The sequence below is a fragment of the Aristolochia californica genome, unplaced genomic scaffold (assembly GCF_029961685.1).
Source record: "Aristolochia californica isolate CCGP_79_NKW_82.1479 unplaced genomic scaffold, dmAriCali1.0.hap1 SCAF_2, whole genome shotgun sequence".
Classification (NCBI taxonomy): Eukaryota; Viridiplantae; Streptophyta; class Magnoliopsida; order Piperales; family Aristolochiaceae; genus Aristolochia; species Aristolochia californica.
In genome coordinates this window covers 49711873-49726558 of record NW_027181881.1, presented here as the reverse complement: position 1 = coordinate 49726558, position 14686 = coordinate 49711873, and the positions used below count along the sequence as shown (strand labels likewise).

At 37.9% G+C, this 14686-nt stretch overlaps 2 protein-coding genes across 2 annotated transcripts; both read left to right on the top strand.

The window, feature by feature from the left end:
* Positions 1-246: 246 nt before the first annotated feature.
* Positions 247-1465, top strand: LOC137957199 (dof zinc finger protein DOF3.5-like). Its single transcript, XM_068804938.1, has one exon. The coding sequence runs from the start codon at positions 295-297 to the stop codon at positions 1255-1257; it is 963 nt and encodes a 320-aa protein (XP_068661039.1). The 5' UTR covers positions 247-294; the 3' UTR covers positions 1258-1465.
* Positions 1466-13099: 11634 nt separating this feature from the next.
* On the top strand, positions 13100-14482 carry LOC137957364 (E3 ubiquitin-protein ligase PUB23-like). Its single transcript, XM_068805130.1, has one exon. It carries the CDS (start codon positions 13195-13197, stop codon positions 14428-14430), a length of 1236 nt encoding a protein of 411 aa, XP_068661231.1. The 5' UTR covers positions 13100-13194; the 3' UTR covers positions 14431-14482.
* Positions 14483-14686: the final 204 nt, after the last annotated feature.

Below are 14686 nucleotides of genomic sequence, written 5' to 3'. Positions count from 1 at the left end.
TTTGAAACATGGACACGATGGATCTGGGCACGGAGCGCTACCAACTCGAGTTCCCTTCTCCTTAACGGTTCCCAAACCGGCCAAGGCGTCTTCTCGTGTCCAACTCACACATGCGCCTCATGCATCCACGCACATGCGCCCTCCTCCGACGATTCAACAGTACCATACATAACATTCATTCCCTTCGTTTTCTCTCCAATAACCTCCTCTCTTCTTCTCCATTCTCTCCCTTCCCTTCTCCACACTCTCTTCCGCTCCTTGGATCAGAATTTCTGCTCCGGGTATCGGCTAAAAATGCTGCAGTCTCGGGAGAAGCTGCTGCCGTGCCCTCCCAGGCCGTTGATCATGGATAGGAAGTGGAAAACCACGGTGGAGCTGGCGCCCAACTGTCCACGTTGCGACTCTTCCAATACCAAATTCTGTTACTACAACAATTACAGTCTCACGCAGCCGAGGTACTTCTGCAAGGGTTGCAGGCGCTATTGGACCAGAGGCGGGTCGCTGCGGAACGTTCCCGTCGGCGGCGGGTGTCGCAAGAATCGCCGCGGGAAGTCCGTCCGGTTGTCCTCTGATAACCGCTCCGGGGTCGCTGGCGGCACCGCGAGTTACGGTCCTGCAATGAATGGCGGCGGCGGGGGTGAAGGCCAGTGCGGCGTCGTTGATAGTGAGTCGATGGGGAGCTTCTCTCAGTCGAGCAGCGATATGGGGGGCTCCTCCACTGACGCCTCGACAATCGATTTAGCCGTCGTTTACGCCAAGTTTCTGAACCAGCAACCGGATTACGATCCCGCGGGGGTCCAAACCGTCCCGGAATTGCAAAACGAATTCAACGCCGCTGTCTCGTTCGAGTTGTCGTCCAACGGGTCCGACCCTGGTCACCAGTCACCTGTCCAATTCTCCAGCGATCAGTCCATCATGGAATGCTCTTTCGACGGCCTCCCTGACGCCCAGTTTGGCCACCATGATCCCCAATTCCCTACCGAATTAGACCCCATTCCTGCCCAACAGGAGAGGGTCAACCAACCTACGAGCTTACATCCGATAAACTACGGTGCCCTTCAACCGGTCGCACCGTCAGAAACCTTCCAGGTTCAGGATGGTCTTTGGTCGAGCTGTTTAATGGAGCCAAATTTCGCTCCTCAGCCACAATGTTTCGAGTCGATAATCGAAGAACATCTTGCTGTCCAACCAAATTTTCTCGGTGGTAACTGGAGTTCGTTCGATTTATCGAGTTATGATGGATTCACCAGGCCTTAGAAAGCTACGATTTACAGGTTTCTAAAAACTTCTTTCTCATTCTTCTTTTTGTTGTTTCATGTCCAATTGTCCATGTTACTTGTTAAAGTTATATATATAAATATAAAGAACAATCCACTGAAGGTGAAACAGGGATGCCTCTATACTATTCTGTAATGTAACGCATCCTCGCTGATACAAAATTTCAGTAGAAGTTCGATTTCAATAATGCCGCATTTCTATTTTACCAATCCTATCCATCTTCGGTTGCCTATAACGGGGCCTTTGCGATTAGACCAATAAAACTGGTGTGGTCCTATATTTCACGACCCCAGATCTTTCCAATCTGATTGCTGCAAATATCCGCCCACGATCTCTTTAAGTCTGTAAACTAAGTATAGTACTTGAGCTGTCAAATGTAGTCAGGGTTCTGGCCGTTTCCTATCAAGCGGACCCACCTGAAGGAAGCTTAGGACCCACGCAGACATCTAAAAAGTGGGCCCAAATGGGGGGGGGGGGGAGGTTGTGGGCAGAAAACGGCAGATGCAATGGCGATGGCGACGGGAGAGTGGAGAGGGACAGAGGGGGAAGCAGTCTTTATGAGGATGTGTTAAAGGGGGTGTTAAGCATCGTAATCAGTCCATTTCGGGAAGATCTCAGTTTCGTGTGGTTTTCAGATCGGTTCATTTAGGTGGTTCCGCGTCCCCTCACGTGGGCTGGCTTTTGCTCCGCGTTCAGGCACCGCATCCGGCTTGCCCCCCGCCGACTGATGTTCGTTCAGCCTAAGAAATAACTGGGATCTCGGCGATGATATTGCCGTGACATCGCGGGACCACCCAAGTTTGCAATCTACATGTGAGTCTTAGCTCTACTCGCAGGGCGGGGACAATCGGTCGGGCCGGACAGAACATCCTGCCCGCTTCCATGGTCCTTTGACGCAACTGCCACGTCGCTATCTTCTCCAATCTGTTCGAAGCCCATTAAACACATCGTTATCGAATATAAAGCCCTTTTTCTACCTAAAAGAGAGAAGGTGTCATATTCTGCTGCTATGATTTACTCGTGGGTCCTGTTTACTTGGACCAATCACCAAATCCTGTATGGATGGATGCAACGGTCAGGATTGCTAGACAAGCCTACATGAGGTGGATTTACTTAATTATGAGCAATACGTGGCACGATTGAAAGGGTGACTAGGGATTCGGGAAGATCCCCCCTCCCACCCCGTCCCAAAAGAGTCAACGCAACCAAACATGAATTTCAGCGCATCACGTGATCCAAGAAAATATATTTGAGCCCATGATCCGAGACGCCCAAATCACCTCCCCCTCTCCCCAACAATGGAGGAGTGGAGTCAGGAGAGATTATCAAAGACGTATTAAACTATTACAATTAAATCCAATGAAATTAGCTATTAATTTCGGGGTCTACTCCAAAAAAACATGGCAACGGCTGATTGGCACAAAGTCTTGGAACGAAATAGTTACCGAGTGAAATGTTACACACGGGAAGTTGGTGTATATATAGCCTATGGAGGTCAGGGGTCCAGTGTCCACGAGGTAAGCGGCGGCTGCTGTATCTTTCGTGTTTATACACAAGTTTCTTGGTGTATCGTCGTGTCCGATGAGGTTGCTGGCCAGTGTCAGGTATTTACAGAAACGGAGGAACTAATTGCACCGAAATTTAAGAATTTTCCGTGCAGGGAATGGCGATCGAAATCGGAAGTACGGCAAACTTGTCTTTAGTATAGATATGAGCAGACATCCAGGGAGCCTCCAGCTGACAATTGAGCATATCGGAAGCCGTTGCCGTCAGTAGCAGTTCTTGGCTGTGCATCGTGTTTCACGCGTTGGAGCCCAACCCCACGACGCGTTCCGTACGACGAGGACCACTTGTGGGGCCAACTTTGTCTGGATCTGTACTTCGTAACTGCTCATTCGATTCAGAGTTTGTTCCGTTTGAGTGGCACGAGGACGACGAGCATTTATTTTCATAAACAAACGCCACGGGAACGGTGAAGCAACGGACGACATAAAGAATACTGTTTTTATACATTTAGGGGGGTTAGTCCAATGAATTTGAAATAAAGTGAATAATTTAATTTATCTTAAATTAATTGATTTAATTTTAACTAATCCTTTGGTGTTAGTATAGATGAGTTGTACACAGAAAAACAAATTTCAGTGTTAGTGCCCCCAATAAAAAGTATGATATAAACAAGAAAATGAATATTTTTTTATAATATACTTAAATAGAACATATACCTAAGCAGATAATTAACTCAAAATAAACTTGGTTACTATACTTATAAGTGATTTAACGTATAGTATTAAAATATATTAATATCCTAATTAATTAAAAACTATATTATATTACTTAATTATTATAGTTTATTACAAATTAATACAATAAGTGCATGTGACAAGAATAAATTATTAAAAATAAATAAATAAAAGTAAAAAATAATATAAGTGAATATATTAATAAATGAATTAATTTTTAATAACATAAGATATATTTTAATATTAAAAACCACCAATTTAATACAGTAATAAAAAAAGTGAATATAATAAATAAATATATATATTATTTTATCAATAATATAATATATATTTTTATGTATTATTAATTAATAATATATTGTCACAAAATTTAAAACCATTGGTTTAATTAAATATAACAATGGGATAATTAAACCAAAATAATTTAACAAATATTTTAATTATGACTATTAAATCACTAATTTAATACAATAATTATAAAATAAATATATTGAATAAATATATTAATTATTTTATAAAAAATAAATATAAATTATTATTTTTATGACGATGGTTTAATTTTTCCTAAAAAACTAAAAATGACCTTATTCAAATAGCTAATAATACAATTATAGAAGTTAATTATATGCAAATTATATTAATCGATTTTACCATATGATCACACTCATCAATAATAATAATGAATATATCCTTCACCTAGTTCCTTCTATTTTTTATTAACTTTTGTGTTATTGGTATAATTGTATGTTAATTAGTATGTAATTACGTGTATTAAAATTATTATAAAATGAGGAAAACTTTCATATGAAAATAGGTATAAGCATAAATTATAGTTAAATAAGAACTTGACATTGTTATTTAAGTGTTGGAGGTGAGAAAAATGAGCTAGGGATTTTTTGTTATAAAAATTGTAATGATTGGAGTTTTTGTATTTATTGAAGTAAGTTGAGGTACTACAAGAAAGTAACCTTTTGATTGAGTTTTTTTTTGTTGGCGGATCCTCTTCCAGAGAAAAATTCACTGGAAGAATTTGTTGGCATGTTTTTGCTACTACAACTTTCGCTAACAAATTTAAAAACCATTGCTACAATTTGATAATTGTACCAGCAAAAATCAATTTCATTGGAAGAAAATAGAAAATTCAAATATTCTACCAATGATTCATCAGTATTGACTTGAACCTTTTCCAACGGAAAAATGAATTGTTGAAAAAAGGTTTGCATAAAAAATGAATTGTCGACCCTCATAGCATGCCCTATGGCACACTTGTCAATTGGCTTGCCAACTTCTTTTACCTCTCACACCATTTGTTGCAAGTCATCTTGTTAAATATAACATAAAATTTTTAATATTATTCTTTCCTAAAAGAAAACATATAAATAAATGAATCTAAACGTTATAATTTAAAAAATACGTATTATTTTTCAGATCCATTAGCCCACACATACTACGAGTGATGAGTAATCCCGCAAAAGCCACAATTGCGGAATTCACACCTTGCAAACTTTGAGCCGACATTGCTCAAACTCAAAGCAACTTTCACCCTATAAAATTAAAAATACAAATACGAATGTGCTACATCAATAATTAATTAAAAACATACTTCAGTTTGAATACATGCCATCTCCTCCCAAATGCACATGAATGACTTTCTTCTTGTAATATGTCAGACTATTTACTTTGTAACATTTTTTTATATTTTATCGGGAATATATCAGTGATTTATAATTAAACATTAGTAAAAAAAATAATTAAAAATTTTATAAACAAAATTGACATTTTCAATTACTTAAATCTCTGCCCCTAAAAGACATTTTAACACAATTTTTGCCAATCCTCAAGGGCAAGCCCTCTATAAGGCGTCAATAATGCTACAAGGTGACCCTTGTGTTCCTTGTACTAAGTGTGCATGCTAGTCCAATGCTATCGAAATACAGTTTCCCATATCAGTTAATAATGACACATGCCTCCGGATTATTCTAAATATTGACACAATTTTCCTTGAAAAAATTAATAACACATAATGAAAACTTGATCAAACTTAATAAAAGATGTAAGTGTAAAATAAAATTCTAATTGTCAAGTTTTAAATAGTTACCACAATTTAGGAGTACCTATATAATAACTCCTCGTTAGTATAGGCCTTGAAATTATCCATCCTTAGGTTCATATAATTCTTGAGGACATGGCCTACCCGGTAATGAATAGACTTTAACTCGTTGATGCCTTTTTCTATGAATTCTGAACTCCATAGGAATCCTCCTATCTAGCTCTCTAATAACCTTGTCTACTCTCGAGCTATTCGATAGGCTGCTTGAGCAAGGGTGTAGATGGAGCGACATCTATATACAAAAGTTATATACAAAGTAAATACATAAAATACAACTAAAATGTAATTTACACTTTTGTTGACTTAAATACCTTGGGTCTCTCGAACACGATCATCCTCTCCAAGTAGCCCATCATCATGCACTTTCAATAGTGGATCTATTAAGGGATCATCCATGGATGATACAAGACGTGCGGGTGGTAGCATAGTTGGACGGGGAGGCATGATATAAGATGGCCTAAACAATCTTTTTATAACATCTATAATGCTACTAATAAAATATAATAACACTAAATGATTTGAAATTAATATTTTAACAAATATTAACTATAGAAAAATATTCGGATTTATCATCATCTAATTGATTTTCTTCATCATCTCCTTCCACATCTTATTTTTCTTCTTCCTTATACTCATCTTCTACCTTTGCCTCATCTTCTATCTCTACCTCATCTTCGTTGTAGTCGTTATCTACCATTTGAATTGGCACGATTGTACTTTTGGGAAGAACATCTCACATAGTCAATGGTCCAACACCATTGTCCATTTGGACAACATGGAGATTATCATTACTAGCCATTTGTTTTATCAACTATGGTTAACTATTGCATAAATGACATCAACACATTTCTCATAATGAGCCACTGTTTTGAGAGTCCTCTATGTAAATAACTTGTTCTCCTTGAAATGCCAATGTGAATGGATTGTTATTATGCCATGTTCATAAGTTATGACACTAGTAAATCATTCATCAATCTTGCAACCTTGTCTACTATCGCTTACATCAAACCATTTGTAATTGAGTATACATAAACATAATTATTGCCCAAGTATTGTAGTTCACTTATATCAATTAAACCCCATAATAGTCAAGGTAATTATCTTCAAAATACTCATTTACAACGATGCCACTATTTTGAGTCCTAAGATTTACCTTAAGTTGCTCAATATGGATGTCCATTCTTTCAATAAAACAATTCAAATAGTTGTTGCTTGTTAGTGGACCCACTGCTTAATGTACATTATCCACAAGCTAGTAAGGTTTTCACTTGTAATAGATTAGATGATATTATGATTATTAACATATAACAAACCTTATATTTCGGCCCATTTATACTTAATAGACACAAGTAAACTTATGTTTAAACCAATCAACAAACTCTTCATAGTGTTGTTGGTTCAGATTGGTTGTACCCTTGCTTTGTAGAACTTATTTGTGTTCACTGTTTAGCATAAATAGTAAATGATGGAAAAACATTCCACAACTAAACTTATAAATTCGTTGGTGTAACATTTGTATTTTGCTCCTTCAAATTTTGTGATTCATAAGAACAATTACTAACCCTTAACAAGTAAATTTCCAAATTTGCTCGATCAATCTTCTGTTAACCATAGGTTGACTCCTTTATTACTTTTGATGATAACAAAACTTAATAGATTTGACAATTTGTAAAACTAAATATTTCAGATACTTTACCTTCAGGAGTCAAACATCTCAAGGTCTAAAACTTCAAAACGATCAAGTCTACTCTAGACCTCAAACAACATTGAAGGAAAGTCTCTTAAAGAAGCACCCACAAGGAAGAAGACAACAAGAATGCTAGAATTTAAGTATAAGAATCATATGTCCAAACTCAATCACAAATCTAAGAGAGAATTTTTAATTCCCTTCCTTAAGTACAATAGTCAATATGAAGCTTTAGATCATACATTGCATATAAACATGTTTAGGAACATCTTAAACATCCCTTAAAACATGTTAGAGCATTGAGACAAAATCATTCTCATGCTTTTAGAGAAAACTTAGTTGAGCAGACACTGGAATGATCGATCAACCACTACCAATGATCGATCATCCAGACGTGTGCTGGCCAAGACTATAAAGCTTGATCGATCAAATATAATCGATTGATCGATCATCCAGAACATGACCATATCATGTTATAAAATATGATCGATCATCCCACTTGGACCGATTGATCAATGTTATCCAGGCGAGCAAAAATTACCTGAAATGATTGATCATCCCACCCGATTGATTGATCAAACAAAATTGTGCCTGTCAGGGACATAAAGCATAATCAATCATAGGAAGTTCATTGATCTATCATACTTACATTGCATAGCTAGAGGGGATTCTGATTAATTGATCATCCTTTGGTTATGATCGATCAACTTAACTTCTTAGGACAAATGGTAACATACTGATCAATTAATAAGTCACATCTTGACACAAGAAAGTGCCTTTATGATTGATTCGGAAAGAGAAAGAGAGAGAGAGAGAGAGAGAGAGAGAGAGAGAGAGAGAGTAACTCTACATAAAGCTTATTAATCCACCTAGTCACCCGTTATAATTTATAATACCTACTAATTGGATCATAAACTAATATGCAAAAAAGAACAAAAAACCAACAAATATGATGAAGTTGAGACTCAAAATTCCTCTAAGTGCCCAAATTTTGATGTTAACAAATATAGAAATCTAACCATTTACTTTTATGCGATTTTTTGTAGAGAATAGAAGACTTCTATAAGACAATTTGAAAAAGGAATCGACTTATAGGCAAAAGGCAAAAGAAGAATGCAAAAAATCGTTGAAGACAAGTAATGGAAGAAAAAAAAAGGAGTTGAGTATATGCACATGGAGTTGAATATGTCAAACGTCTAGCCAATACAACCCAAGAGACCGATCTGTTAAGTGCGGAAAGCCAAGTACCTAACCCAGGTGGACCAGGGGTGGACGGAACCTAACCCAGGTTGACCAGAACCACCTAGCACTGACAGAGTATACAAGAGTTGGGCCCTTCTTCAAAGAATCAAGTCAAATCCTATGCTACAATTATGAAAGGAATCGAGCCCATAAGGATGGAGTCGAACCCATTGAGGAAGAAGAATGAAGCAAGGACTCAAACCTATTTATAGTAAGTTTTGGAATTAAAAAGGATTTGATCCTTGTAGGAAAAACCAACGTATAGGAGTAATCACATAAGAAGGATATGACCCCCGCTAAAGAGAAGAAATACAAAGGATTTCACCCCAAAATACTAGATCAACCCCTATGGAAATAGAAGACAAAGGATTGGAGTCAAGGAAATGATTTGTCCTTTGAAAGTCGTTGGAAGCAAAAATGACTTGAATTGACATTTTATGTTATATATTCCAAAGTCTTCTCGAGCCTAAACAAGGAGTTGTTTGCACAAATTTTAAAAGCTCTCTTGTCAGTCTCAGTGCCTCTCAAGCCTTTGATTTTCAAAATCCAAGGAAGAGTATATTTCAAAGTTTTTCCTCAAAAAGCTAAGTATTTATGTTTCATATTTTTATTTACTTACAAAGTTTTATGTTGGGCATTTAAATTACACTTTGTAACCAATATAAAGTGCTAATGACATCTTGTAGTTTAACCTAGGTATTAGGTGTAATTAAATTGTATTGTAAATCTGCCTTGCAAAATTTATAGAATTTTCTTGTAAGTCCAAGTAGGTGAACCTAAAGTTGTTGGTCATAAGTCCCAAGGTATTTGGGCAAGTGTTGTAATTTGAACATTTGTGGTAATATGTTGTAAATGTCATTTGGCAAACCTTAGTGGATATTTTAATTGCAGATAAAGAGCTATTGGGAGTGGAGTAACAATCTGACATAGTAATTGTGAACCACTATAAAAACTTTTGTGTAGTGGATGGTTCAAATTGAGTCTAAATTTTTAGTGAGTCATAAAATTTAAATAAACCCAATCAAAATCTGCATATCCTATGTCATTTAAAATATTTGAATAAGCTTCAGTTAATCTCATCAAAGGTCATCATATGCTGGAAAATGTTCCACAAACAGCTAATTTTAAAACATATTTCATAATATTGCCAATTGGAGACAACAATAGATGTTTCAAGAAATTTTGTTACAGGGAAGTTAGCCTGCATGATCCGTAGAGCTCTACGGATGGTGAGAAAATGAAGATGTAGCGACTCAAACATTTGCGTCTTTTGAGTTCTGGTTTGGAGCATCTGGAAACTGCATTTATGCCGACAAAGAGTCGACACAGTTTGATGTCTTGGTTGATTGACACTCTCGAATCACTTGATCACTGTCTCTCCACCAGAAGCCATCGTTGAAGGTAGGTTCATCAGGCAAAAGAAAAAACTCCCACTTCGGAAGTTTCAAGTTCTGCAACCCCATGATTGAGTCAAATTTGGCCATGGAGGAAGGTAACTTTCGTCGCGACGGTAAGACTTGTAAGAAACCTTTTGTCCATCCTAGCAGAAGAGAAATGCAGCTATAGATGAGAACTCTCTTCCGTTTTCAATCGGGAAATACTTATTAATTACTCGTCTCAAAATGTCTGGGCAGACGAAGCGTTGGATAGAAGTCTTTTTGTCTTGCTCCTTTTCCAAGGATGGATGGACGGAGAGGCTGTTATCTGAGTTACGCTACTGCTTTATTTTGCCTTCTCTCTTCTATATATAGAATTACTTCTCTTTTTGACTCTGCCATTGCAGAGGCAAAGTAAAACCTCCCCTTCCCTACCTTTTCCTATAAATTATACACGTCGGCTTTGGCAAAAAAATTATAAAATTACTTAAATAAATAATGAAAATTTTGGGAGAAAAAATGTATGGTGACGTGACACATTGACGATGTGGCATGATGATATGTCATATTTTTATTTGATGATGTATTAATTGACATGGCATTAACTCCTCTCGGTATTGATGTGGTGTAACGATGTGGTACCACATATACGATCAAAGTTAGATGTATCATGCTGGATTATACACATTTGGGTCAAAGTTGTTTATTTTTATATTATTTTTTAGTTGGTTATTTTTTATATTTGAGTTAGGCCTATCGCTTACTTTTTTCAACAAATTAGATAAGAGAATTTTACTAAATTACCTATTTTAAAAAAATAGTAAAAATAACCAACTTTCAAACTTAATTAAAAAAATACCTAACTTTGACCCGTCAATAGCACATATGTGCTATCCAAGATGACATGTCAACTTTGATCGTTTATGTGATGCCATACATCACTCCACAACAGCAACTGAAAGAATTAACGTCATGTCATCACAAATGCTATGTCATGAGATAGTATACAACATATTATCAAGCCATGTCATCATGGTGCCACCAACATACCTTTTTTCTCCCATTTTTCTTTCTTTATTTATTTAAGTTTTTTTTAATTAAAAAAGTATTAATTTATGGTTTTAAAAATCTTATACATTTCATTACCTTCGATTTAATATTAATAAAAATATAAATTTGCGTTAATATTGATGATGTGGCATGATGAGATGCCGTATTTTTTATCTGATGATGTGGTGATGTGATGATGTTTGGGCGTTGATGTGACATAACGATGTGGCCCCACATATATGGTCAAAGATGATGTATCATGTTGGACTGTACACATATGCAGTTGATTGTTTAAAGTTTGTATTTTTTGTATTAAGTTTGAAAGTTGGTTATTTTATATAATATTTGTTTAAAAAAATAAGTAATTTAGTAAAATTCCCATTAGATAAAGAATTGTTGACTTATTTAGATAGCCTTCCTAATTCCAGGGCTTTTCAAAACATTTATGAAAATTTAGATTTCCTTTGTTTTTTCAAGATGATATTGTTTTCCCTTGGCTTTTCTTAATCCTAGATGAAGTTTAGGGTGTCTTCGATTCTTCCTAGAAAAAAAAAAATATTAGTTTTTTAAGGTTTTCTTAATATTATAAAAATCAGACTAATAAATGACTGGGTCCGGTTAAGTTAGATTTGACAGCCCATTGAACCAATATGATGTTATAAAAAAAAAAAAATACATATGGGGATGGTGGTGGAGTCTCCCTTCCCTTGCCCTCTATATTTTCTCCCATAGGGGTGGGGATCCCTCTCTCTTTGGCCAATCAGAGGAGGGAGGGGTGGCATTAAGGGTGGGGGCTTCTCCCTTGTGAGTGTGAAAAGAGAAGGAGAACGTGGGTGGTTAGGTGATCAAATCATCCTCAATTTGGACAAAGCAGGGGGGGGGGGGGGGGGGGGGAGAGACCATGACCCACCTCCTCTTTGAATGGGACAAGGTAGGGATCCTACGCCGTCCCCCATCCTATAATTAACGGCGGCACAAACACTCTAATTAAGCAATTTCCCTCTCTAAATATATGTTCTCTTAAGACAAGGACTATCTATCAAAGAGGTGCCATGCACAATGACCGACCCCAAAGCAAATTCAAATACGCAAACTGAAGTGCTCAAGTCAATTCACATATGTGGAACGTCTTCCACCTTCGTCAGAAAAATGAATAACCACGTGCGATTATTAGTAACCACACATTCAACTTGTTCTCTCGAGTCGTCTCCTCCCCTTTTCCTCTCTAACCCAAAAACCCCTTTTAAAACGTCGCTTTATGTCTCTATATTCTCTACTTGAGAGTGCGGTGTTATTGTCCGATGACTTAGCCCGTCTGCTTGTGCCATTCGTGGCGAAAAAGGGCTTGTACAGAGGAGGCGTCAGGTCAACCATATCCTCTCCTCTTTTGCCAAATTTCTGCTTTTGCATTAGTGGCATTAATTTATATTAAATACGTAATTTATTATGAATTGTTAATAGCTTATAAAGCTTTCTATTTCCAAAATGAAAATAATAAAATCATAATTAATCATTTTCCTAGTTTTTTCTTAATTAAATTAATTTTGGATATAGTAAATAAGAAAACAGAATATGATCGCACTCAACTTAGTCCTCCCGTGAGCACGTTTGAGACCGTTTGACATCTGGAAAAGGTCAAAATGGTGCGGATGAAGTGTTAGCCAAGTCAACTGGATCTATTAAACCAAACCGAACGTGAAAGAAAAAAAAGTAATTAAAATAAAACACGGGTCAGTGGGCCTAACCTCCCGGGTTCCACCAAATTCTCCCCTAACCTGCATTTATGCCTCTTTTTCTTGCTTTTTTTTTGTTTTATTTTTATTTTTAAAGATGGACCCGGTTTCAGTTTCTATTCTAGCAAGTAGGGAAGGTGGTCAGAGGAGCCACCGGCAGTCGCCGAAATGAACCCTGCCATCCCGGGACTTAAACAAAGCTGGCATGTTTGAGAATTTCTTCTCTTCTCTCGATTATTCAATTATTAAGAGGTCGACCTTTGACCATTTTCACGTTTTCGCAGTTTCATCCTTTGTCCCTCCCGCTTTCGCTAGGCTTTCCTCAGCCACGTATAAAAGCTAATCCCCTCCCTCACTCTCTTCAATCTTCCACGACTTCTACATCTCCTACCAATTCCAAATTCGCCGCAGATCTCTTACTACTTTTTCTTCGTAGCGTTCATCCTTTTTAAGGCAAAGCCTCGCATACATCTTCCCCATGGAGGAAATCGAGATTCCTCATTACTTTCTCTGCCCTATCTCGCTGGAGATGATGAGAGATCCGGTTACCTTGTGTACAGGAATCACATATGATCGGGAGAGCATCGAGAGATGGATGTTTTCTGGCAACAATAAGACCTGTCCGGTTACGAAACAGCCGCTGCAAGAGGATTTGATCCCCAATCACACGCTTCGCCGCCTGATTCAGGCTTGGTGCATCGTCAATGCTTCGTATGGTATCGAACGGATTCCGACTCCCCGTCCGCCGGTCGATAAGACCCAGATCGTTAAACTCATCAATGAGGCTAAGAATCCCCAGAAGCTGATGAGCTCGCTCCATCAGCTGAGATCTATTGCTTTGGACAGTGACAGGAACAAGAGATGCATCGAAGCCGCAGGAGCTGTCAGTTTCCTTGCTTCCATTGTAAATAACAATAGTTCCATGTCGAACGTAGTAGCATCTGATGATGGATTTGAGACGGTAAGAGCCGCTGAAGAGGCATTGAGTATTCTATATTATGTTCAGCTCACAGATGAAGGCCTACGCGAGCTTATCTACCAAAATGGCGATTTTGTATCCTCTTTGACGGACATATTACGAAGAGGGAACTGTCAGTCAAGGGCTTATGCTATATTCCTGTTGAAATCTATCTTCCAGGTGTTCGATCCCGTAAAGTTGGTAGCTATGAAGGCTGAGATCTTCCAGGAGGTAGTTCAGGTTCTGAGACATCAGATCTCCCAACAAGCTACCAAGTCCGCGCTGCAAATTCTAATCGAGCTCTGCCCATGGGGGAGAAATCGGATCAAAGCCGCGGAATCAGGCGCCGTATCGGTCTTGATCGAGCTCCTTCTCGAGATATCAGACAAGAGGTGTTGTGAAATGACACTGGTAGTCTTGGATCAACTTTGTGGGTGTGCCGAGGGAAGAGCCGAGTTCCTCCGTCACGCCGCCGGGTTGGCCATTGTGTCCAAAAAAATGCTACGGTTTTCCGCCGTTGCGACTGAGAGAGCAGTGAAGATCCTATCTTCCATTGCCAGGTTCTCTACGACACCAGCTGTTCTCCAAGAGATGTTACAAGTTGGAGTTGTTTCGAAGCTGTGCCTGGTTGTACAGGTGAATTGCAGTCTCAAGGCCAGGGAGAAGGCTAAGGAGATTCTCGCCCTGCACTCTAAGGCTTGGAGGAACTCCTCTTGTGTTCGTGTACATTTACTTGCTTCATTTCCTACTCTCTGAGCAACTTAATTAGCAGGTCTTATTGAGTTATTGTATATTTTCATCAGTTAGATCATACGAACAAAAGGATGTGAAGTTACGTCCTCAATCATTCTTGAGAGAGTTTCCCTTTGATATACAACAGGGTGAATTGCTTCAATTTTCACGAAAAAAATGTTGCTGAAAAGATCTGTTGTTTTAACATCCAAATAATCCGCAGTTATATTGCGCTAATGTTTTCCTCCTGTGTGCTATAATTTGCTAGATGAACTTCCCT

Coding starts and splice junctions, on each gene's coding strand:
- LOC137957199 (XM_068804938.1), top strand. CDS start 295: ATGCTGCAGTCTCGGGAGAAGCTGCTGCCGTGCCCTCCCAGGCCGTTG.
- LOC137957364 (XM_068805130.1), top strand. CDS start 13,195: ATGGAGGAAATCGAGATTCCTCATTACTTTCTCTGCCCTATCTCGCTG.